At 50.5% G+C, this 25089-nt stretch overlaps 1 protein-coding gene across 2 annotated transcripts in view; it reads right to left on the bottom strand.

Annotated features, from left to right (window-relative positions):
* The window catches only part of SHROOM4 (shroom family member 4), a 53264-nt gene extending 33031 nt beyond the window's left edge, over positions 1-20233 (bottom strand). Inside the window, exon 1 of one of the 2 annotated variants that reach the window (XM_060270516.1) lies at positions 20015-20233. In XM_060270516.1, coding sequence (XP_060126499.1) covers positions 20015-20176 — 162 coding nt within the window. In that variant the 5' untranslated portion in view covers positions 20177-20233. Of the gene's footprint in view, positions 1-3756; positions 4058-20014 lie in introns of those variants that run through there. The other variant, XM_060270518.1, reaches the window with a different exon arrangement.
* Positions 20234-25089: the final 4856 nt, after the last annotated feature.

The raw sequence follows: 25089 nt of genomic DNA, 5'->3' as shown, positions 1-25089 counted from the left end.
AGGGGAAGAAATGGAGGCAGTGAGAGATTTGACTTTCTTGGGCTCCTTGATCACTGCAGATGGTGACAGCAGTCACGAAATTAAAAGACGCCTGCTTCTTGGGAGAAAAGCAATGACAAACCTAGACAGCATCTTAAAAAGCAGAGACATCACCTTGCCTACAAAGGTCCGTATAGTTAAAGCTATGGTTTTCCCAGTAGTGAAGTGAGAGCTGGACCATAAAGAAGGCTGATCGCCGAAGAATTGATGCTTTTGAATTATGGTGCTGGAGGAGACTCTTGAGAGTCCCATGGACTGCAAGAAGATCAAACCTATCCATTCTTAAGGAAATCAGCCCTGAGTGCTCCCTGGAAGGACAGATCGTGAAGCTGAGGCTCCAATACTTTGGCTACTTCATGAGAAGAGAAGACTCCCTGGAAAAGACCCTGATGTTGGGAAAGACTGAGGGCACTAGGAGAAGGGGACGACAGGGGACGAGATGGTAGGACAGTGTTCTCGAAGCTACGAACATGAGTTTGACCAAACTGCGGGAGGCAGTGCAAGACAGGAGTGCCTGGCGTGCTATGGTCCATGGGGTCACGAAGAGTCGGACATGACTAAATGACTAAGGAACAACAAAAACATATCTCCTCAGTCTCCTCTTTCAGGCTAAACATACCTGTTGCTGCTACTCTCAAGTAAGGACGCTCCAGTCTGCTCTGTCTCTAAGAGCTTTATTGTGCATATTATTTACAGTGCAGAGACATCAGAAAACATGACTGCCTAGTCTGATTCAGAAACCGCCAATGGCCCTTGTCTGCTCTTGTGCCAGCAGAATAGTCTAGGGACCCCAAAACGCCGCCCCTTGCCCTACGTCTGGGTGCATGACCCAATGTGGGTGCCGGAAGGCTGGAGCGTTGCAGGGGCTCCAACACCTTGCTGTGTTGTCCTTCCTCCTCTGGCCAGCTGGGTCAGTGCCGAAGCTCTGACACATCTTGGAGCCCCCCCTCCACTCCGCTCCATTCCTCATTCCCTCCTCCTGACCCGCTGCTAGCGCTGTCGCTGGGTGAAATGCTGGTCAGGATGACTGGGGGAGGGTCCCTGTAGGGGGAGTCCCCCTGACAATACCCAACTGTGGCTTCTAAGGCTTGGTTTCCAGACCCTTGATCATTTTGGTTGCCGTCCTTTGCACAGCTTCCAGCTTGTCAATATCCTTCATAAATTGTGTTGCCCAGAATTGGACACACAGTATGCCAGGTGGGGTCTGGCCAAGGCAGAACAGAATTGGTACTGCAACTTCCCTTGATCTGGACACAAGAATAGCAATAGCTTCTGTTGCTGCTGCATCACAATTTTGACTCACGTTAAGCATTTGGTCCACAAAGACCCCCTAGATCCTTTTCTGGCAAGCCTGGTGTCCCCCATCTTATATTTGTACAACTGCTTATTCCTGCCTAATTATTCCCACTGGGGAGCTGATTCAAAGGTGCAAGCCTGCCAGGAGCGAGCCAGCAGTAAATCACACTGGGCAAGTTGGAATTAACTATTTACTAGCAAAAACAAGATCTGTACAGGAGTGCCAGGCCTAGTGAGCACAGCAACTAATCTCTGACAAGTCTTGCCTCCACGAAGCAGTTGCTGAGACTTCCCAAAGCTGCCTATGTCCCCTCCTTTCCAGGGTTTCCCCCAAGCAATCGGAAACTCTGTCTGCGTGAAGCTGACTTCTCCACCCTCTTCATGCCTTTCCTGGCTCTGGGAGACCAGGGGGGGGGGGCTTGTCACAGCAGGAGGAGAAAACACTCGGGACTCTTCACCAGTCTGACTAATCTCTTCTTCTTGGCCACTCTCCTCCCTCCCTCCCGCTTAAGCTTCAGCTTCTGGACTTGTCTCTGCTACAGACTCTCCCTACTCTCTAAGCCTTGTTACCTCTTCAGCTTCCGACGCCTCCTCCTCCCAGGCTTCTCCCCCTGACTGCTCATTGTCATCCCACCACCACATGGGCGTAGGCAGGAGGGCAGGAGGGGGCAATTCCCCCCCTAGAAGCAGGGCCGCTAGCCAGCCTGCCCTGCTGCCCGCCCGGTGCCGTCTCCCTTCTCCCTGGCTGGCTGTGGGGCGGGCGGAGGGAAAGCCCCAGAGCCGCGCAAAGCGTTTGGCTGGCTTTCCCTCCGCCCGCCCCACAGCCAGCAAGGGAGAAGGGAGACGTCCCTTCTAGCCGGCTGGCTGTGGGGCGGGTGGAGGGAAAGCCAGGCAACCGCTTTGCGCGGCTCTGGGGCTTTCCCTCCACCTGCCCCGGCGATTGCAGAGGGGGAGGAGGGGACCGGAGCAGCCCGATTTCGGGCTGATCCTGGCGCCCCCTCGCCCCTGCCGTTCAAGGAGGGGGAGGAGGGAGTCGGAGCAGCCCAATTTCGGGCTGATCCTGGCTCCCCCTCACCCCTGCCGTTCAAGGAGGGGGAGAAGGGAAAGCTGGCAAGGGAGAAGGGAGCTTTCCTTGCCCCGCTGTGGCCCCTCCCCCGCCCCTTGGCCCCGCCCCTTGGCCCCTCCCTGATTTTCATCCTGGCTACGCCCCTGCACCACCAACCCCCTGGCTCTGAGCCTTCCTCCCTTGGGGTTCCCCAGCTGGTTCCCTGCACCATTCCTCTTCGTCCAACCAGTCCATGATAAAGCCTAGCTCGGATCCAGCCTCCTGGGCACTTGCCACAGGGGCTGGTCAGGAGATTCACACACACCAAACTGGGGCAGCTTCCTCAAAGGGCTCACTGCGCAAGGAACAAGCCCTTCCCTTTAGCCCAAGCACTTGCATGACGAGCCACACAAACCTCAGAAATGAGGCTGGGGCAAATTCCAGCTGCAAAATTGTTTCACCAGGCAGAGTTAGAAGGGTTCTAGAGAGAGAGAGAGAATGCGCCCCCCCCCATTGTTCTCCCACTTCCTTTAAACAGTGATTTGAGTACGGGTTTTGAGGACTCGAAGTAGCAAGGCAACTAGGGCCGGCCCACCCATGAGGCCATGTGACGCAACTGGCTTGGGTGGCAAGATCCACAGAGGCAGGGGGTCCCGATGTCAATTTAGATTTCCCCTTTGTTCCTGGTGCAGATCTTCGCTCACCCCTCTTCGCTGGCAGGGAGGAAAGGGCACCATTTTGGGGGTTGCCTCAGGTGGTAAAATGCATTAGGCTGGCCCTGAGAGCAACAACAAGCAACAGGTCACGATCCTTGCAGATGTCTGCTTAGACCTTTCCTCAAGCAGTGCAGACAGCAGCATCTACACCCATGCAGACGGCAGCAGGGCTCCAAACCCTTCTGTTTGCAGCAGGATTGGTGCAAAGCATTCATACGGTGTTGCCCCTCTTTCATAGAATCATAGAATCATAGAGTTGGAAGAGACCACAAGGGCCATCCAGTCCACCATCAAAGCATTCCTGACAGATGGCCGTTAAGCCTCTGCTTAAAGACCTCCAAAGAAGGAGACTCCACCACACTCCTTGGAAGCAAATTCCACTGCCGAACAGCTCTTACTGTCAGGAAGTTCTTTCTAATGTTTAGGTGGAATCTTCTTTCTCTTTGCTAAGTTCCACACAGCCACAGAGTCCCTTTCATTCCTAAAAACAGGCCCCCGCCAACAAGCCCTGCAGCAGTCCCATCTTACAGCCAGGGAGAGCGACACACCCATCGACCCCCACGAGCATGACCCCACCATTTGCACTTCAGGAACTGAAAAACGAACTGCTCACCTGGAATTTGACCCCTTCCCTCCGCTTGCCTCCCCCCTTCCACTCACCCTCAAAGCCCCAGCAAGGGAGCAGGATGCCAACGGGTGCGACAGAGAGGAGTCCTGGGGAAGGTTGGCCGGCTGCGGAACTAAGAGAGGCCCCCATAGCCAGCCTGTCCTCCTGCCATGGTGCACTCTCTCACCTCCTCGGGACCAAAGACCCCCCCCAAAAAAAAACCAGGCAGCTCTGCCCAGGAGAAGCTCCAGGGCCAAGCTGGGACAGAGGGGCTGGGCTGGGCTGGGCTGCCCTTCCCTGCCAGAGTCACATGAGCCTGAGAGCAACTCCAGGGAGGTTCCCCCAGCTGTTTCCCTGGATGAGACAAGGGCCCTTTGTGCTGCTCAAATGCCAGCAGGATGGTCCAGAACCCACAGAGCCCTTGCACAGCCGCCGGCAAAGGGCTCTGTCCATGCCAAGGCCACGCATGGCAGCCTGCACCAGGGATAAGAGTGGAGGGGGTGGGTGGCAGGCTGCAGGCACGCAGCAGTGGCGGGGGGGCGCCCCCGAACAAAGCACAGAGCCCACTGCCCTTTGCGCTAGCGGTTCAGCTGCCAACATGCAGGTTTGAGGAGATGGTCTAGTCCACTGCAGGGGTGGAGGCACTTTGAGGAAAGAAGTGGCAAGCTCCTCTTAGGAGTTTCCACCTGCGGGGAGGAGGGGGCTGCCCTGTGCTCCCAGGTCGGGGTCTCCCTCCAGCAATAAGGTGAACACGATGGCTGTTGAAAGCAGTAAATGCCTTGGAATTGCTGGGAATCACAAGTGGGGAGGGGTCTGCTGTGGAGCTCAGGACCTCCTTGTGGCATTCCGAGAAAAGGCACCTGGCTAGCCTCCGTGAGAACAGGATGCCGGTTAAGACTGATCCAGCTCCACAGATGAGCCTTTGGGCGTGATCCGGCTACAGGGCTGCTCCTCTCAAGACCTGTTCTCTGTAGAGAGGGCATAGCTGCCAAGTTTTCCCTTTTCTCGCGAGGAAGCCTATTCAGCATAAGGGAAAATCCCTGTAAAAAAGGGATAACTTGACAGCTATGAGAGAGGGCCACTACCCAAGGCAAGCGTTTCTCTTTCTCCTTGACAGAAGCACAGTGCAGTGGGCAAGTCACGGGAGAGAATCATAGAATCATAGAGTTGGAAGAGACCACAAGGGCCATCCAGTCCAACCCCCTGCCAAGCAGGAAACACCATCAAAGCATTCTTGACATATGCCTGTCAAGCCTCTGCTTAAAGACCTCCAAAGAAGGAGACTCCACCACACTCATTGGGAGCAAATTCCACTGCCGAACAGCTCTTACTGTCAGGAAGTTCTTCCTCATGTTGAGGTGGAATCTTCTTTCTTGAAGTTTGAATCCATTGCTCCGTGTCCGCTTCTCTGGAGCAGCAGAAAACAACCTTTCACCCTCTTCTATATGACATCCTTTTATATATTTGAACATGGCTATCATATCACCCCTTAACCTTCTCTTCTCCAGGCTAAACATGCCCAGCTCCCTAAGCCGTTCTTCATAAGGCATCGTTTCCAGGCCTTTGACCATTTTGGTTGCCCTCCTCTGGACACGTTCCAGTTTGTCAATATCCTTCTTGAACTGTGGTGCCCAGAACTGGACACAGTACTCCAGGTGAGGTCTGACCAGAGCTGAATACAGTGGTACTATTACTTCCCTTGATCTAGATGCTATACTCCTATTGATGCAGCCCAGAATTGCATTGGCTTTTCAAGCTGCTGCATCACACTGTTGAATCATGTCAAGTTTGTGGTCTACCAAGACTCCCAGGTCCTTTTTCACATGTACTGCTCTCAAGCCAGGTGTCTCCCATCCTGTATTTGTGCCTTTCATTTTTTTTGCCCAAGTGTAGTACCTTAATTATGCACACAACCAGGAGTAACCAGCTGCACAAATATAAGATGAGGGGCACTTGGCTTGCCAGCAGGACATGTAAAAAGGACCTGGCACAAGTCAACAATATGATGCAGCAGCAAAAAACAAAACAAAAAGCCAATGCAATTCTAGGCATAGCTGCCAAGTTATCCCTTTTTTTAAGGGATTTTCCCTTATGCTGAATAGGCTTCCTCGCGAGAAAAGGGAAAACTTGGCAGCTATGATTCTAGGTTGCATCAACAGAACTCAAGGGAAGCCATAGTCCCGCTCTATTCTGCCCTGGTCACACCACACAGAGGAGGGCGACCAAGATGATCAAGGGTCTGGAAACCAAGCTTTATGAGGAACAGTTGAAGGAGCTGGGTGTGTTTAGCCTGGAAAACAGGAGACTGGGAGGAGATATGATAACCACCCTCAAATATCTTAAGGACTGTCACATGGAGGAGGGAGCAATCATATTTCCTCCCACTCTGGAGGGGAGGACCCAGTGTTAGAAATTCATCAGGTACCAAGTGTGTTTTGTGACTGGTGTGGGTCCAATTGCGAGCAGGTGGAGAATTCTGGATGCCAGGTTTGTGACTGACATCTCCACCTGGCTGCTCCCTCCAGCTTTCTTAAGCAGGTAAACGTAAGAGCTTATTTGTTGCATTCATATCCCAACTTTTTCTCCAAGGAGGAGCCAAACCCATGGCTTCAAGTTACAAGATATGAGACTCCACCTTTCCACATCAGGAAGAACTTTCTGAGAGTAAGAGCGCTGTGACAGCGGAAAATATTCACTCAGGAGGTTGTGGACTGTCCTTCCTTGAAGGTTTTAAGCAGAGTTTGGATGGCCATCTGTCCTGGAAGCTTTAGCTGAGTTTCCTGCCTTGCAGGGGGTTGAAATCGATGAGCCTTGGGGTCCCTTCCAACTCTAAGATTCTATTATTCTATGACCAGCCCATTCTCCATGAAGGCCACTGGAACCGAAAAAGAAAACACAGCACTCTCCAGATGTTGTACCTTCCTTTATTTGGGGAATAAAGTCCATATGGGAAAGAGAGATAGGCTGTCTGTCCTTGACACTGCACCTCCTGCATGCCTGTGCTCTTTCCTCAGCTCCCAGCTGGAGGTCCTCAAGAGCCCAGAAGCAGCTGCAATGGAGGAGGAGAGGAACGGGACTGCAGAAGGCTCAGGGTGCGGCAGCAGAGGCTCTTTTAAGCTCTGGCCAAGCCTGCCTCATAGAATCATAGAATCATAGAGTTGGAAGAGACCACAAGGGCCATCCAGTCCAACCCCCTGCCAAGCAGGAAACACCATCAAAGCATTCTTGACATATGCCTGTCAAGCCTCTGCTTAAAGACCTCCAAAGAAGGAGACTCCACCACACTCCTTGGTAGCAAATTCCACTGCCGAACAGCTCTTACTGTCAGGATGTTCTTCCTCATGTTGAGGTGGAATCTTCTTTCTTGAAGTTTGAATCCATTGCTCCGTGTCCGCTTCTCTGGAGCAGCAGAAAACAATCTTTCTCCCTCCTCCATATGACATCCTTTCATATATTTGAACATGGCTATCATATCACCCCTTAACCTTCTCTTCTCCAGGCTAAACATACCCAGCTCCCTAAGCCGTTCCTCATAAGGCATCGTTTCCAGGCCTTTGACCATTTTGGTTGCCCTCCTCTGGACACGTTCCAGCTTGTCAGTATCCTTCTTGAACTGTGGTGCCCAGAACTGGACACAGTACTCCAGGTGAGGTCTGACCAGAGCAGAATACAGTGGTACTATTACTTCCCTTGATCTAGACGCTATACTCCTATTGATGCAGCCCAGAATTGCATTGGCTTTTTTAGCTGCTGCATCACACTGCTGACTCATGTCAAGTCTGTGGTCTACCAGATAAATAGGTACTGCTGCGGCAAGAAGGTAAATGGCATTCCCATGCACTCTGGCTTCCGTCACGGTGTCCCATTGCGCCAGAAGCGGTTTGGTCATGCTGGCCACATGACCTGGAAAACTGTCTGTGGACAAAGGCTGGCTCCCTCATCCTGAAATGCGAGATGAGCGTTGCACCCCCAGAGTCAAGTTCGACTATGTCTACTGTCCAGGGATCCTTTAGCTTTTACCTTTACCTATCTCCAGTGCCAACAGAGAAGGGGATTATTAATCAAATAAGAACATTCAGACAAAAGAAGGCTCCATTTCTGCCAAGCCTCCAATAGAAAGCAAAGTGCATAGTTAAATTGTGGGTTTCACTCCCGCAACAAGTAGGGATGTCCACCGACTTCACTCAGCATGTGCCTAGCAGTGGCTGCCAGCTAAACACAATGGCTCTGCTCTACACCCGCTGCCAGTTCCTGCGATTTGCAAGCGTGGAGAGTTGCTGTTGCACTCAGACCCTGGTTGGCAGCCTCCCAGGAGAAGCATTTGGCAGGATGTTGGGCTAGACAGGCCCACGTTGACCTGATCCATCACAGCTCTTCCTGCATTCTTATCCATGGAGGAGTGATGGATTGCAATGAGATAATGATGAGTTGGCCAGCAGCAAGTCACGTTTCAAAAGCAGGACAAGAGAGACAGAGCAACCCTCAGCAACATCTCTTGACATCTCTGCCCAAAGCCAGACAAGCATCCAAGGCAGAGGAAGCAGGGCAACTCCCTTACCCATCAGGTAGTGAGACACACTGGGCTCTCAGCCAGCAGATCCCTACCAGCTGACATAGATGGCTGCACCCTGTGTCCAGCGCCTCCCATCCCTCAAATATGAAATCATTTCCCCAGACATGCACGCATTTAATTTACATCATTCAACACTGGTTTCAAACTGCTGCAGACATCAAAGGAGGCATGCCCTGGGCCCCAGGGCCAGCCCAAGACGTTTTGGCACCTGAGGCAGACTCCAAAATGGCACCCCCTCCCCACCATAGAATCATAGAGTTGGAAGAGACCACAAGGGCCATCCAGTCCAACCCCCTGCCGAGCAGGAAACACCATCAAAGCATTCTTGACATATGGCTGTCAAGCCTCTCCTTAAAGACCTCCAAAGAAGGAGACTCCACCACACTCCTTGGTAGCAAATTCCACTGCCGAACAGCTCTTACTGTCAGGAAGTTCTTCCTAATGTTTAGGTGGAATCTTCTTTCTTGAAGTTTGAATCCATTGCACCAGGGAAGAAGGGGTGAGGGAAGATTTTCATCGGGAACAAGGGAGAAAGAATGACATCAGGATCTGCTCCCATGGTGTATCCTGCTGCCTAAGGCAGTTGACTCATCTTGCCTCATGGGTGAGTCGGCTCTGTCTGGGCCTTTTCAGGTCACGGTGGGGAGGAAGGCCATAACCTTATTTTAGAGCAACCTTTTTTAGCTGTGGGCCAGTCCACTGTCCCTCAGACCTTGTGGGGGGGCAGACTATATTTTTGGGGAGGAAATGAACAAATTTCTATGCCCCACAAATAACCCAGAGATGCATTTTAAATAAAAGGACACATCCTACTCATGTAAAAACATGCTGATGCCCGGACTGCCCGTGGGGCGGATTGAGAAGGTGATTGGGCAGCATCTGGCCCAGGGGCCTTAGGTTGCCTACCCCTGCCATAACCCAACCAGGGTGCTGCTAATAAACCTCTTCCAGGAAGGCAGAAGGCACCCACAAGCCTTTAGAACATAAGGAGAGCCTGCTGGATCAGGCCCAAGGGAACCCATCCAGTCCACCCTCCTATTCTCACAGTGGCCGACCAGATGCCCCAGTGGGAAACGAGAACAACTCTCCCCTCTGCAGCCTCTAGCAACTGGTATTCGGAAGAACCGCTGCCTCTGACCATTTGCCGCCATCATACAGCTTCTGCTGCCACATGCCTGCTTTTCCGCACTTTGCTGCAAACATCAGATGTGCCCCTCCAGGAAACAGCTGCTGGCTTGCGGCTGGATGAAGCCCACAGACACCATGCTGTGGGAGGAAAGGCTGCCTCCGCCTTCTCCCCACATTATGGACCATGCTCCTTCTTGGCAGCCAGAGAGTGCCCTTGGAGGCAGCAGCACAGACTGACCCCCCCTATCCAGAGGCCTTCCAGGTGTTTGGACTACAACTCCCATCCGGCCCAGCCATCACTGGCATGTGCTGATGAGCTGTGGTCCAAAACACACAGAGGGCGCCAGGTTGGGGAAGGCTGGTCTACTCTAGGATGTTGTAGGGAAGTGACAAATCAAGGTGGATGCTCAGCTCCATCCATGCTTCACGCCTCTCCCTCTGCAGCCCAATCTTAGGACTGTTTTCTGCTGCTCCAGAGAAGCGGACACGGAGCAATGGATTCAAACTTCAAGAAAGAAGATTCCACCTCAACATTAGGAAGAACTTCCTGACAGTAAGAGCTGTTCGGCAGTGGAATTTGCTACCAAGGAGTGTGGTGGAGTCTCCTTCTTTGGAGGTCTTTAAGCAGAGGCTTGACAGCCATATGTCAAGAATGCTTTGGTGGTGTTTCCTGCTCGGCAGGGGGTTGGACTAGATGGCCCTTGTGGTCTCTTCCAACTCTATCATTCTATGATTCCTGCTCACTTACCTTTTGCCCCACGCACTACATACACAAATCCACACTTTCCCAGTCAATGTTTGAGCACTTTTCTTTTCTTTCACCACAATGATTCCCCCACAAAAACTAGCTCCTTACTGCTGAATAGGAACAAAGAGCAATCTGCTGGAAACATTAATTGCTGTTTGCTGCAATTCAGAGTTAAAGAGTGGGATTTTCGTAGGGGAAGTGATAAAAAAAATAAGTGCCTGGACACAGTGTTTTAAAGCATGATCCTGTTCCTAGAAACACGGAAAAATAGAAAGTAATAATAATAATAATAATAATAATAATAATAATAATAATAATAATTTATTATTTATACCCCACCCATCTGGCCGGGTTCCCCCAGCCACTCTGGGCGGCTTCCAGCAAAACACCAAAACACAGAAATCCATCAAACATTAAAAGCTTCCCTAAACAGGGCTGCCTTAAGATGCCTTCTAAAGGTCTGGTAATTGTTGTTCTCTTTGACCTCTGGTGGGAGGGCATTCCACAGGGTGGGTGCCACTACCGAGAAGGCCCTCTGCCTGGTTCCCTGTAACTTAGCTTCTCGTAGTGAGGGAACCGCCAGAAGGCCCTCGGCGCTGGACCTCAGTGTCCGGGCAGAATGAGGGGGAGGAGACACTCCTTAAGGTATACTGGACCAAGGCCGTTTAGGGCTTTAAAGGTTAGCACCAACACTTTGAATTGTGCTCGGAAACGTACTGGGAGCCAATGTAGGTCTTTCAGGTGTTATGTGGTCTCGGCGGCGGCTCCCAGTCACCAGTCTAGCTGCCGCATTCTGGATTAGTTGTAGTTTCCAGGTCACCTTCAAAGGTAGCCCCACGTAGAGCGCATTGCAGTAGCCCAAGTGGGAGATAACTAGAGCATACACCACTCTGGCTAGACAGTCTGCAGGCAGGTAGGGCCTGCGTACCAGATGGAGCTGATAAGACAGCTGCCCTTTGCAACATATCCTTGAGGATGGAGATGGGAAGGGAAGAGCCACTCAGCCACAACTCCCTACAGGAGTTAAATGCAAAGGACTTCCGAGGATGCACAGAGCAGGTCTTTGGGTTACAGCTGACCAAAGATGAGGAGGAGGAGGAACCAGCATTTGCTAGGCAGGATAGCCAGGGTCTGGGGCTATGTCTGGATGTTTGGCTGGCCTAGGGCAGACCCCCAAAATGGTGTACCCCTCCCTCCCCACCAGGGAAGAACCAATGAGGGAAGATCGGCATCAAGAAAAGGGAGGAGGGAAGAAAGATCGACCACAGGGTCCCTGTGGATCCTGACGCCTGGGCCAGTCACCTAACCTTGTTGTATGGCGGGCCGGTCCTAACTGGCCAGCTACAACTGCCAGAAGAGAGCAGGGAGGGGAAAGGGCAGATCCAGTGCTCAGAGAATGCAAGAGAAGGGTGTGTGCCGGCAATTCATTATGGCACAAAGAGGCCCTTGTTCCTGTGCTTGGACTGCGGGTGACTTTGCCATGGAGCCAAAAAGAAGATGGCTCCCCAGCCTTGGCATCCTGACCTGCCCTGTTTTCTTCTGCTCCAGAGGGGAATGGGTGACACCTGGCTTGAGAGCAGTACATGTGAAAAGGACCTAGGAGTCTTGGTAGACCACAGACTTGACATGAGTCAGCAGTGTGATGCAGCAGCTAAAAAAGCCAATGCAATTCTGGGCTTCATCAATAGGAGTATAGCATCTAGATCAAGGGAAGTAATAGTACCACTGTATTCTGCTCTGGTCAGACCTCACCTGGAGTACTGTGTCCAGTTCTGGGCACCACAGTTCAAGAAGGATACTGACAAACTGGAACGTGTCCAAAGGAGGGCAACCAAAATGGTCAAAGGCCGGAAACGATGCCTTATGAGGAACGGCTTAGGGAGCTGGGTATGTTTAGCCTGGAGAAGAGAAGGTTAAGGGGTGATATGATAGCCATGTTCAAATATATGAAAGGATGTCATATGGAGGAGGGAGAAAGGTTGTTTTCTGCTGCTCCAGAGAAGCGGACACGGAGCAATGGATTCAAACTTCAAGAAAGAAGATTCCACCTCAACATTAGGAAGAACTTCCTGACAGTAAGAGCTGTTCGGCAGTAGAATTTGCTACCAAGGAGTGTGGTGGAGTCTCCTTCTTTGGAGGTCTTTAAGCAGAGGCTTGACAGCCATATGTCAAGAATGCTTTGATGGTGTTTTCTGCTTGGCAGGGGGTTGGACTGGATGGTCCTTGTGGTCTCTTCCAACTCTATGATTCTATGATTCTATGAACCAATGGATTCAAGTTACAAGACAGGAGATTCCTACTGAACATCAGGAAGAGTTTTCCAATGCTAAGAGCTGTTTGACAGTGGAACAGACTCTCTCCCAAAGTGGTGGGCTCTCCTTCCTTGGAGGTTTCTAAGCAGAGGTTGGATGGCCACCTGTCGTCATGGATGGTGCAGTTAGGATTCCCACACTGCAGGGAGTTTGAGTAGATGACCATCCTGTGATTCTCTAACCCATCAGCTCCGGGATGGGCTCACTTTGCACCAAGGAAATAAATCAGGCAACCCCCCCAAAAAAAAAACACCCAAAAATAATAATCCTGGGTCTCTTGGCCCACCTGCCCATCCTCACACAGCATTAATCGGATGCACACAGAATGCAGTTAAACTCACATTTGCACCAGCTTTGTGGCAAATGAAACCCTCTGCAGGAAAATGCACAACATTTGGAATGCATCCGAGGGGGTGGGGCACTGGGAGGAAAAGGGAACATGGGTCACCTCCAGAAGCCACGAGCCTTTGCCAGATGTGAGCCATGCCTTTTTCCAAATGCACCACAGCAGCCCCTGAGATGAGGACCTTTGCTACCACCATTTAAACAGGAAGGAAGCAGCGGCCCTGGGGAAAACTGCTCTCGAGCACTCAGTCGGAGCATATGACAATTTGGGTTTTCACTGGATTGATGTATAGTCCAAGCTGGCCCTAAAGAGTGGCTTTTCCCAGAGAAATGAGAGGAGCGAGGTGAACACCACAAGACAAGCCAGAAGTGCAGACGATCCCAGAGATATTTAGGAAATCCAGCTTTGATGCTTGGTGTTTGGTAACACCTTGGCTCAGCAATCTTAGAATCATAGAATCATAGAGTTGGAAGAGACCCCAAGGGCCATCCAGTCCAACCCCCTGCCAAGCAGGAAACACCATCAAAGCATTCTTGACATATGCCTGTCAAGCCTCTGCTTAAAGACCTCCAAAGAAGGAGACTCCACCACACTCCTTGGCAGCAAATTCCACTGTCGAACAGCTCTTACTGTCAGGAAGTTCTTCCTAATGTTGAGGTGGAATCTTATTTCTTGAAGTTTGAATCCATTGCTCCGTGTCCGCTTCTCTGGAGCAGCAGAAAACAACCTTTCTCCCTCCTCTATATGACATCCTTTGATATATTTGAACATGGCTATCATATCACCCCTTAACCTTCTCTTCTCCAGGCTAAACATACCCAGCTCCCTAAGCCGTTCCTCATAAAGCATAGTTTCCAGGCCTTGGACCATTTTGGTTGCCCTCTTCTGGACACGTTCCAGCTTGTCAGTATCCTTCTTGAACTGTGGTGCCCAGAACTGGACACAGGACTCCAGGTGAGGTCTGACCAGAGCAGAATACAGTGGTACTATTACTTCCCTTGATCTAGATGCTATACTCCTATTGATGCAGCCCAGAATCGCATTGGCTTTTTTAGCTGCTGCATCACACTGTTGACTCATGTCAAGTTTGTGGTCTACCAAGACTCCTAGGTCCTTTTCACATGTACTGCTCTCAAGCCAGGTGTCACCCATCCTGTATTTGTGCCTTTCATTGTGTAGTACTTTACATTTCTCCCTGTTAAAACTCATCTTGTTTGCTTTGGCCCAGTTGTCTAATCTGTTAAGGTCATTTTGAAGTGTGATCCTGTCCTCTGGGGTATTAGCCACCGCTCCCAATTTGGTGTCATCTGCAAACTTGCTCAGGAGTCCTGTGTGAGTCCTGTGTGTAAGACCTCCCAGAAGAAGCATCCAGCTGGCCACTGTGAGAACAGGATGCTGGGCTGGATGACCTCCCTTTGGCTTGATCTTGCAGCCTGTCTCAACTTATGCTCTTAAGAGTCTGCTTTCATACCGCGTTTCTCCGAAAATAAGCCATACCCCGAAAATAAGACATAGTGATAGGCGCAGCAGCAATGCCGGCCGCGGCAGGAGGAGGAGGAAAAAAATAAGACATCCCCTGAAAATAAGCCACCGTGTGTTTTTTTTAGGAAAAATAAATATAAGACGGTGTCTTATTTTTGGAGAAACACGGCGCTCCATGGGAGAAAGGAGCTGACATTTGAGCAAACAATTGAGGTGCCAGTGGGGTGCCACCCAAGAGTCAGAATCATAGAATTGTAGAATTATAGGATTCAAAGGTACCCCAAGAGTCATCTACGGTAGTCAGTGGTGTAGGAAGTGGGTGCGGGCCGGCCAGCCTGGATGTCATCACTGATGGGGTGTGTGTGACAAAATGGCAAAAATATATTTTTAAAATAAAATTTTAAAAGTGGGCTCACAACTCCCACCCCCACCGCACCCCCCTTCCTATGCCACTAGGTGAGGCAGGGGGCACTGGGCACCACGCCATGGGGGCTGCAGTGTGCCTGAACCATGTGTCTCTCCTGAGGGGGAGGTGGCGGGCGGACTGCCTGCAAGCTCCACACCGCTTTTTCAAGCCACGCGGGCTTGCGTCTGCCCACCACCTCAGCCACCCTGCAGCTGAGGAGGTGGTTGCAGAGAGGCTCCACGCAGCGCACCCTGCCTTGGCTTGCCCCGCCCCCATGGGCAGCTCGCTTTGCCCCCGGCTGCAGGACGCACGCACCACACCAGGCACCCCGAGCAGCTACCGTAGCTACGCCACTGCATCCAGTCCAAGCCATCCAGCCTCTGCTTAAAAACCTCCAAGAATAGAGAGTCCACCACCTTCCAAGAGAGTCTATTCCCCTGTCAAAGAGCTCTTACTGTCAGAAAGTTCTTCCTGGTGTTTTCTCAGAATCTCCTTTCTTGTAACTTGAAGCCAGTGGCTTGGGTTCTTCCCTCCGGAGTAGGAGAAAACGAGCTTGCTCCATCTTTCAAAGGACAACCCTTGAGATATCTGAAGATGGCTCTTATATCTCCTTTCAGTCTTCTCTTTTGCAGGCTAAACATCCCCACCTCCCTCAACCATTCCTCATAAGGCTTAGTTTCCAGACCCTTGATCATCTTGGTCGCCCCCCTCTGCACACGTTCCAGCTTGCCAACATCCTTCTGAAATTGTGCTGCCCAAAACTGGACACAGTATTCCATGTGTGGTCTGACCAAGGCAGGATAGAGTGGGACTATGATTTCCCTTGATCTGGATGCTAGACTTCTGTTGATGCAGCCTAGAATAGTGTTAGCTTTGTTTGCTGCTGCATCACCCTGCTGACTCATGTTAAACTTGTTGTTGTTTAGTCGTTTAGTCGTGTCTGACTCTTCGTGACCCCGTGGACCATAGCACGCCAGGCACTCCTGTCTTGCACTGCCTCCCGCAGTTTGGTCAAACTCATGTTCGTAGCTTCGAGAACACTGTCCAACCATCTCATCCTCTGTCGTCCCCTTCTCCTAGTGCCCTCCATCTTTCCCAACATCAGGGTCTTTTCCAAGGATTCTTCTCTTCTCATGAGGTGGCCAAAGTATTGGAGCCTCAGCTTCACGATCTGTCCTTCCAGTGAGCACTCAGGGCTGATTTCCTTCAGAATGGATAGGTTTGATCTTCTTGCAGTCCATGGGACTCTCAAGAGTCTCCTCCAGCACCATAATTCAAAAGCATCAATTCTTTGGCGATCAGCCTTCTTTATGGTCCAGCTCTCACTTCCATACATCACTACAGGGAAAGCCATAGCTTTAACTATACGGACCTTTGTAGGCAAGGTGATGTCTCTGCTTTTTAAGATGCTGTCTAGGTTTGTCATTGCTTTTCTCCCAAGAAGCAGACGTCTTTTAATTTCGTGACTGCTGTCACCATCTGCAGTGATCAAGGAGCCCAAGAAAGTCAAATCTCTCACTGCCTCCATTTCGTCCCCTTCTATTTGCCAGGAGGTGATGGGACCAGTGGCCATGATCTTGGTTTTTTTGATGTTAAACTTAGTAAGATCCTAATAAGATCCCTCAGTCCTTTCACATGTACTGCTGGGATCCCCTCAATTCCTTCCTCCCAGTCATTTATAAAGATATTGAATATCAACAGGCCCAGGACAGAACACTGTGGCACCCCACATGTTCCTATCACCCAGAAGCATCAATCCAGCCTCATGCAGAACCACTTTGTGTTAAGCCACTGCGTGCTGCTCCCCAAGGCTGAATCCTGTTCCTGGAACACACAGGAATTGGAAGCAGGCAACACATCCTGAACGGGTACTGAGGGCAGGACCGAGGCAGACCCCCACCCCCCCACCCCCCAAGGAGCACTTCACAGAAAGGAGAGGCCTCTTCACATCCAGCTACACCCCCCTGGCTTCTTTCCTTGGGGACCAATCCAGCCATGGGGCATGCAGGGCATTCCACTTGGAGAAGCAGCCTCTGGGAGACCAAAGCCACCAGAAATGGCAGAGGTGGAGGGACAAGGGCAGTTAATCATTCACAGCTGAAGGGCCGTTCCTGCTCACTGCCCAGTCCCAAGGGAGCGCAGTTAGAGACAGAGCCTGGCACGGGGCCAGTCGTCCCAGGCCCTCTCGCCTAACAAGCAGAGAGCAGCTAGTGGAGACAGAAATGCTTCATGGTCTGCCCCCGGGCAGGAGGAAGGGGTTTCCAGCCCAAGGACTTGCTCCACCAAAGGCTCGTCCTTTTGTGTCACGTTTCTAGGCACAGGTATGCCCTTCTTCCCCTCCTCCTCCTCCTCCTCCTCCTCCTCCTCCTTCTTCTTCTTCTTCTTCTTCCCCGTGCTTTCCCTGCAAAAGTCCACTCTTCACTGCTTAATTGAAGCAAATGGCTGAATTTCTGTTTGCTCCAATTCAGCAATAAAGGGCAGATTAGAATCATAGAATCGTAGAGTTGGAAGAGACCACAAGGGCCATCCAGTCCAACCCCCTGCCAAGCAGGAAACACCATCAAAGCATTCTTGACATATGCCTGTCAAGCCTCTGCTTAAATACCTCCAAAGAAGGAGACTCCACCACACTCCTTGGCAGCAAATTCCATTGTCAAACAGCTCTTACTGTCAGGAAGTTCTTCCTAATATTCAGGTGGAATCTTCTTTCTTGTAGTTTGAATCCATTGCTCCATGTCCGCTTCTCTGAAGCAGCAGAAAACAACCTTTCTCCCTCCTCTATATGACATCCTTTGATATATTTGAACATGGCTATCATATTGTCATTTGTGTGGAGAGGGTAACAACGTTTAGATTTCTAGGCATTGAGTTACAGGAGGATCTGTCCTGGAGTGTTAATACAAGGGGGCTTGTGAAGAAGGCGCAGCAGAGACTGTATTTTTTGAGAATTTTAAGGAAAAACCATCTTCCACAAAAGCTGCTGCTTGCCTTCTATCACTGTGCCATACAGAGCGTGCTCACGTACGGTTTATGTGTGTGGTACGGAAGCTGTACTTCCCAGGACAGAGCAGGGCTGTGTAGAATTATTAAAACAGCAGAGAGCATTATTGGCTGCTCACTCACCACCTTAGAACAAATTTATACCACCAGGTGCCATAGAAAAGCACTAGATATATCAAGAGATCCAGCGCACCCTGGTCACCATTTCTTTCAGCTCCTGCCATCGGGATGGAGATATAGAACAATGCAGGCAAGAACGAGCCGTCTCAGAAACAGTTTCTTCTTTAGAGCGATTTTGGCCTTAAATGGAAAGCCTGGACTTTGAAGTCATCTTATTTTACTTGTTATTTTGTATTATATTTACTGTTTTTAATTAGGTTTTTGTAATTTTGGATTATGCAGAATGCTTTATCGGAGTGAATGTAGCAACCGAATAATTTCGTTGTTCCCGCAAGGGGACAATGACAATAAAGATATCTTATCTTATCATATCACCCCTGAACCTTCTCTTCTCCAGGCTAAACATACCCAGCTCCCTAAGCCGTTCCTCATAAGGCATCATTTCCAGGCCTTTGACCATTTTGGTTGCCCTCTTCTGGACACGTTCCAGCTTGTCAGTATCCTTCTTGAACTGTGGTGCCCAGAACTGGACACAGTACTCCAGGTGAGGTCTGACCAGAGCAGAATACAGTGGTACTATTACTTCCCTAGATCTAGATGCTATACTCCTATTGATGCAGCCCAGAATTGCAGATTAGTAGGGACGAAAAACACAACAAAATAGCACTTGGGCATGGCTCTTTAAAGCGTGGGTCTGTGCTTAGAAATGCTAAGTGTGAGTGAGCCCCAAGGCAAACAAGCAATACGAAACAGGGTGTCACAAAGGAAATGGGTGGGGTGGGGGCCCTGTTATGTCTGATGCACCTCCTGCAGCTGCCTGCCCAGACAAGGCACCCCAGACAAGGGCCCAAACTAACAAAATGAATTTCAATAGGGAAAAATTTAAAGTTCTGCACTTAGGCAGATGCAGAGACATAAAATGGGGGGGGGGGGCTGATTTACCAGTAGTACGTGTGAAAAGGATCAATGAGTCGTAGTAGCTTAACATGAGTCAACGGTGTGACGCAGCAGCAAAAAATGCTAATGCTATTCTATACTGCATCAACAGAAGTCTAGTATCCAGATCAGGGGAAGCCATTGTCCTGTTCTATTCTGCCTTGGTCCATACCTGGAGTCCTGCATCCGGATCTCCGCACCACAATTTAAGAGGGACATTGACTGGGAAGTGTGCAGAAGAGGGTGGCCAAGATGATAAATGGTCTAGAAACCAAGCATTTTGAGGCACAGTTGAAGGAGCTGAGTATGTTTAGCCTGGACAAGAGGAGACTGAAAAGAGGCATAACAACCATCTTCAAAAATCTCAAGGGCTGCCACATGGAAGGGGGTAGGACTCAACCAATGGTTTCAAGTTACAAGAAAGGAGATTCTGACTAAACATTAGGAAGAACTTTCTGTGACATTGGACTGGCCTCCCTCAGAAAGTGGTGCAGCCTCTTTCACTGGAGGCTTTTAAGCAGAGGTTGGGCGCCCCCCCCCCTGCCACAGATGTTTGAGTTGAGATTCGTGCCTTGCAGGGGGTTGGGCTAGATTACCCTCAGGACCCCTTCTAACATTCTCTTATTCTTTGATATCTGGATCTAAAAAGCCTACAAGCTGCAACTTATTTTTTTACGTACAAACTTTGTCCAAAGTTGTTCGCTGAGCCTATTGCTTCTGCAGCAGCGAATGGTTTGGGGCTTTCTCTGCTTCTAGGTAGTCAAAGGTTGCAGGTTCAATCCCCGTAAGGGACAGCTCCACATTCCTGCACTGTAGAGGGTTGGACTAGATGATCCTCAAGGTCCCTCCTAACTCTATGATTCAATGAGATATCTATGAGATTTCTGAAATAAATCCTTGCATCCAGTTGGCGCTACCTTCCAACCCTTTGCCGGGTGTGGCCCATGGAAGACACAGAGCATGGCTCCTCTGATGTGCCACCTTTTGCCAGGGGTCTAGTACAGTGAGTGAGGCCGCCAGGGGGTGCCATGCTGATGCGCAATTAGTGGGCAGATTTTCACAACAACGATCACGCCAATCGTGAAAATCAGCCTGGTGACTTGTACCGCGAGCAAGATCCACACACTTCCGCTGCGTGGACGTTCTATCAGATTCCCTACAGGCAGGGAGAAAAAGCGGGGGGATCTGGGCGCCCGGAAGGCGCGCCTCGCCCGGACGGCGACCCCCGAGCAGGGAAGGAGGAGCGCGGAAGGGGCTCACCTTGGAGACGACGAGGGGCTTGCCGTGCTCCAGCCCGCCCTCGAGGGTGAAGCCCCAGGGCGCGCCGCCGGCCAGATGCACGGGCACGTGCTGGTAGGAGACCAGCGGCAGCGGCGGTTGCTCGGGCTCCTGGCGCTGCGCGTCTCCCGACGGCCGCGCCATGGCACCATCCCGTATGGCGCCCAGGCGGACGCAGCCGGGCGTCCCTCGGCCGACGTGTCTGGCGGCGGCGAGGGCGGGGGCGGGGGCGGGCGCTCAGGGTGGGCAGGCCCCGCGCGCTCCGGCGCGCGCTCCGGCACAGGCAGCCTTTCTATCCTTGCGGTTAGCCTCTCTTCCGATGGCCGGAGCGGCTTCCCGTTGTTGTTGTTGTTTAGTCGTTTAGTCGTGTCCGCCTCTTCGTGACCCCATGGACCAGAGCACGCCAGGCACTCCTTTCTTCCACTGCCTCCCGCAGTTTGGTCAAACTCATGTTTGTAGCTTCGAGAACACTGTCCAACCATCTCATCCTCTGTCGTCCCCTTCTCCTAGTGCCCTCCATCTTTCCCAACATCAAGGTCTTTTCCAAGGATTCTTCTCTTCTCATGAGGTGGCCAAAGTATTGGAGCCTCAGCTTCACGATCTGTCCTTCCAGTGAGCACTCAGGGCTGATTTCCTTCAGAATGGATAGGTTTGATCTTCTTGCAGTCCATGGGACTCTCAAGAGTCTCCTCCAGCACCATAATTCAAAAGCATCAGTTCTTCGGAGATCAGCCTTCTTTATGGTCCAGCTCTCACTTCCATACATCACTACTGGGAAAACCAGAGCTTGAACTTGACGGACCTTTGTTGGCAAGGTGATGTCTCTGCTTTTTAAGATGCTGTCTAGGTTTGTCATTGCTTTTCTCCCAAGAAGCAGGCGTCTTTTAATTTCGTGACTGCTGTCACCATCTGCAGTGATCAAGGAGCCCAAGAAAGTCAAATCTCTCACTGCCTCCATTTCTTCCCCTTCTATTTGCCAGGAGGTGATGGGACCAATGCCTTGTCGTGGCGAAGGGGCTTGAATAACTCAGAGAAGCTATGAGCTATGCCATGCAGGGCCACCCAAGATGGACAGGTCATAGTGGAGAGTTTTGACTAAACGTGATCCACCTGGAGAAGGAACTGGCAAGCCACTCCAGTATCCCTGCCAAGAAAACTCCATGGACAAAGACAACAGGCAGCTTCCCGTACACCTCCTTAACATGCATGCTCAGTAAGCATGGGACGGGATGTCTGGTCCAAAGCCTAGTTGGTGAAAAGTAGTTAAAAAGCATCTCCTCTGAATCATTCTTCCTTGGTCAAACCCGACCTGGAGTCCTTTGTCCCGTTCTAGGAGCCACAATTTAAGAAGGATACTGTATTGACAAAGTGGGTTATGGGTAGGGTAGAGCGACCAAGGCAGACCCTCCATGTGTCCCTATTTTCCAGGGACACCCCTGATTTAAAGAAGCCATCCCAGTTTCTGATTTTTTATAATAATAATAATAATAATAATAATAATAATTTATTATTTATACCCCGCCCATCTGGCCGGGTTTCCCCAGCCACTCTGGACGGCTTCCAACAGAAACATTAAAATACACTAACTTGTTAAACATTAAAAGCCTCCCTAAACAGGGCTGCCTTCAGATGTCTTCTAAAAATCTGGTAGCTGTTTTCCATTTTGACATCTGATGGGAGGGCGTTCCACAGGGCAGGCGCCACCACCGAGAAGGCCCTCTGCCTGGTTCCCTGCAACTTGGCTTCTCGCAATGAGGGAACCGCCAGAAGGCCCTCGGAGCTGGACCTCAGTGTCCGGGCAGAACTATGGGGGTGGAGACGCTCCTTCAAGTATATGGGACCAAGGCCATTTAGGGCTTTAAAGGTCAGCACCAACACTTTGAGCTGTGCTCGGAAATGTACTGGAAGCCAATGTAGATCTTTCAAGACTGGTGTTATGTGGTCTCGGCGGCCACTCCCAGTCACCAGTCTAGCTGCCGCATTCTGGATTAGTTGTAGTTTCCGGGTCACCTTCAAAGATAGCCCCACGTAGAGCGCATTGCAGTAGTCCAAGCGGGAGATAACCAGAGCATGCACCACTCTGGCGAGACAATCTGCAGGCAGGTAGGGTCTCAGCCTGCGTACCAGATGGAGCTGATAGACAGCTGCCCTGGACACAGAATTGACCTGTGCCTCCATGGACAGCTGTGAGTCCAGAATTACTCCCAGGCTGTGCACCTGGTCCTTCAGGGGCACAGTTACCCCATTCAGGACCAGGGAGTCCTCCACACCTGCCCGCCTCCTGTCCCCCACAAACAGTACTTCTGTCTTGTCAGGATTCAACCTCAATCTGTTAGCCGCCATCCATCCTCCAACCACCTCCAGGCACTCACACAAGACCTTCACTGCCTTCACTGGTTGTGATTTGAAAGAGAGGTAGAGCTGGGTATCGTCCACATACTGATGAACACCCAGCCCAAACCCCCTGATGATCTCTCCCAGCGGCTGCATGTAGATGTTAAAAAGCATGGGGGAGAGGACAGAACCCTGAGGCACCCCACAATCCTGGATTGTCCCACTTTTCTTTAGGTGTCCCTGTTTTCATTGGAGAAATGTTGGGGGGCATGGATGGAGTTATCCCACCCCAAGACATCTGGAAGTCTTTTTTTAATGCTTAATGTTTTGTTCTGTTTTTATATATGTTGAAAGCTGCCCAGAGTGGCAGGGGCAACCAGTAAGATGTGTGGGGTATAAAGAGTAAAATTACCATTATGGAATGGGACGTCCCTATTTTCATCGGAGAAATTTTGGAGGATATGCAAAAGTGATTAAGAGTCTAGAGACCAAGTCTTATGTGGAAGGGTGGAAGGAGTTTGGTATGTTCATCCTGAAAAAGAGGAGACTGAGAGCAGATAGGATAGCTATCTCCAAATATCTTAAGGGCTATCCCATGAAAGATGGAGCAAACTTGCTCTGGAAGGTAGGACTCAAACCAATGGCTTCAAGTTACAAGAAAGGAGATTCCAAGTAAGCATTAGGGAGAACTTTATGACAGGAAGGGCTGTTTGGCGGTGGATTGTGTCGCTGCCCACCCTAGAAATAGGGTCGTCAAATTTGCAGATGACACAACCGTGATCGGGTTCATCTCTGATAAGGAGGGTGAAACTGAGTATAGAGGTGAGGTGGAGCGGCTGACAGAGTGGTGCAGAGTCAACAACTTGCTCATAAATACAAAGAAAACTAAGGAGCTTGTGGTGGACTTTGGGAGACAGAAGAACGAGGTCCAGCCACTTTTGATTGACGGAATTTGTGTGGAGAGGGTAACAACGTTTAGATGTCTAGGCATTGAGTTACAGGAGGATCTGTCCTGGAGTGTTAATACGAGGGGGCTTGTGAAGAAGGCGCAGCAGAGACTGTATTTTTTGAGAATTTGAAGGAAAAACCATCTTCCACAAAAGCTGCTGCTTGCCTTCTATCACTGTGCCATACAGAGCGTGCTCACATACGGTTTATGTGTGTGGTACGGAAGCTGTACTTCCCAGGACAGAGCAGGGCTGTGTAGAATTATTAAAACAGCAGAGAGCATTATTGGCTGCTCACTCACCACCTTAGAACAAATTTACACCACCAGGTGTCATAGAAAAGCACTAGATATATCAAGAGATCCAACGCACCCTGGTCACCATTTCTTTCAGCTCCTGCCATCGGGACGGAGATATAGAACAATGCAGGCAAGAACGAGCCGTCTCAGAAACAGTTTCTTCTCTAGAGCAATTTTGGCCTTAAATGGAAAGCCTGGACTTTGAAGTCATCTTATTTTACTTGTTATTTTGTATTATACTTACTGTTTTTAATTAGGTTTTTGTAATTTTGGATTATGCGGAATGCTTTATCGGAGTGGATGTAGCAAACGAGTAATTTCGTTGTTCCCGCAAGGGGACAATGACAATAAAGATATCTTAACAGTCTCTCACGAGAGGTGGTGGGCTCTCCTTCCTTGGAAGTTTTTAAGCAGAGGCTGCATGTGTCATACATGCCTTAGCTGAGATTCCTGCATTGCAGGGAGTTGAGCTAGATGACCCTTGAGGTCCCTTCCAACTCTAGTATTCTATGAGTCTGTGATTCCCCCTCATCTGGATGCTCCAGAAGTTCCACGCAGGCCCACAGCCCAGGGTTGCCGCACTTTGGGGCACTGCTACACTTGACAAAGGTCCCCACTGTGGAAGGACGTGTGGATCCAGAATTGGCCTCCGCAGTCACTTACAGACTCACTGTTAAAACTGTGTTCAAGGAAGACAATCTTACTCAGCTAAGAGGGATCACCAAAAAAGAAGACACTACACAACTTAGGCGGCAGCGTGGCTGGCAAGGGTGGTGAGCGCCATCTGAGCCAGCTGGTGAGCAACACCCTCCGCTGGGTCCGCCCCTTCACTAAAAAGGCATCTCAATGTGTGATGGGAACTTTAGCATAGAATCATAGAGTTGGAAGAGACCCCAAGGGCCATCCAGTCCAACCCCCTGCCAAGCAGGAAACACCATCAAAGCATTCTTGACATATGGCTGCCAAGCCTCTGCTTAAAGACCTCCAAAGAAGGAGAATCCACCACACTCCTTGGTAGCAAATTCCACTGCCAAACAGCTCTTACTGTCAGGAAGTTCTTCCTAATGTTGAGGTGGAATCTTCTTTCTTGAAGTTTGAATCCATTGCTCCGTGTCCGCTTCTCTGGAGCAGCAGAAAACAATCTTTCTCCCTCCTCCATATGACATCCTTTCATATATTTGAACATGGCTATCATATCACCCCATAACCTTCTCTTCTCCAGGCTAAACATACCCAGCTCCTTAAGCCGTTCCTCATAAGGCATCGTTTCCAGGCCTTTGACCATTTTGGTTGCCCTCCTCTGGACACGTTCCAGCTTGTCAGGATCCTTCTTGAACTGTGGTGCCCAGAACTGGACACAGTACTCCAGGTGAGGTCTGACCAGAGCAGAATACAGTGGTACTATTACTTCCCTTGATCTAGATGCTATACTCCTATTGATGTCATATAGAAGAGGGTGAAAGGTTGTTTTCTGCTG

The sequence above is a fragment of the Zootoca vivipara genome, chromosome Z, assembly GCF_963506605.1.
Source record: "Zootoca vivipara chromosome Z, rZooViv1.1, whole genome shotgun sequence".
Lineage (NCBI taxonomy): Eukaryota > Metazoa > Chordata > Lepidosauria > Squamata > Lacertidae > Zootoca > Zootoca vivipara.
The sequence above is the reverse complement of the archived record's forward strand: the minus strand, read 5'-3'. Positions and strand labels throughout refer to the sequence as shown.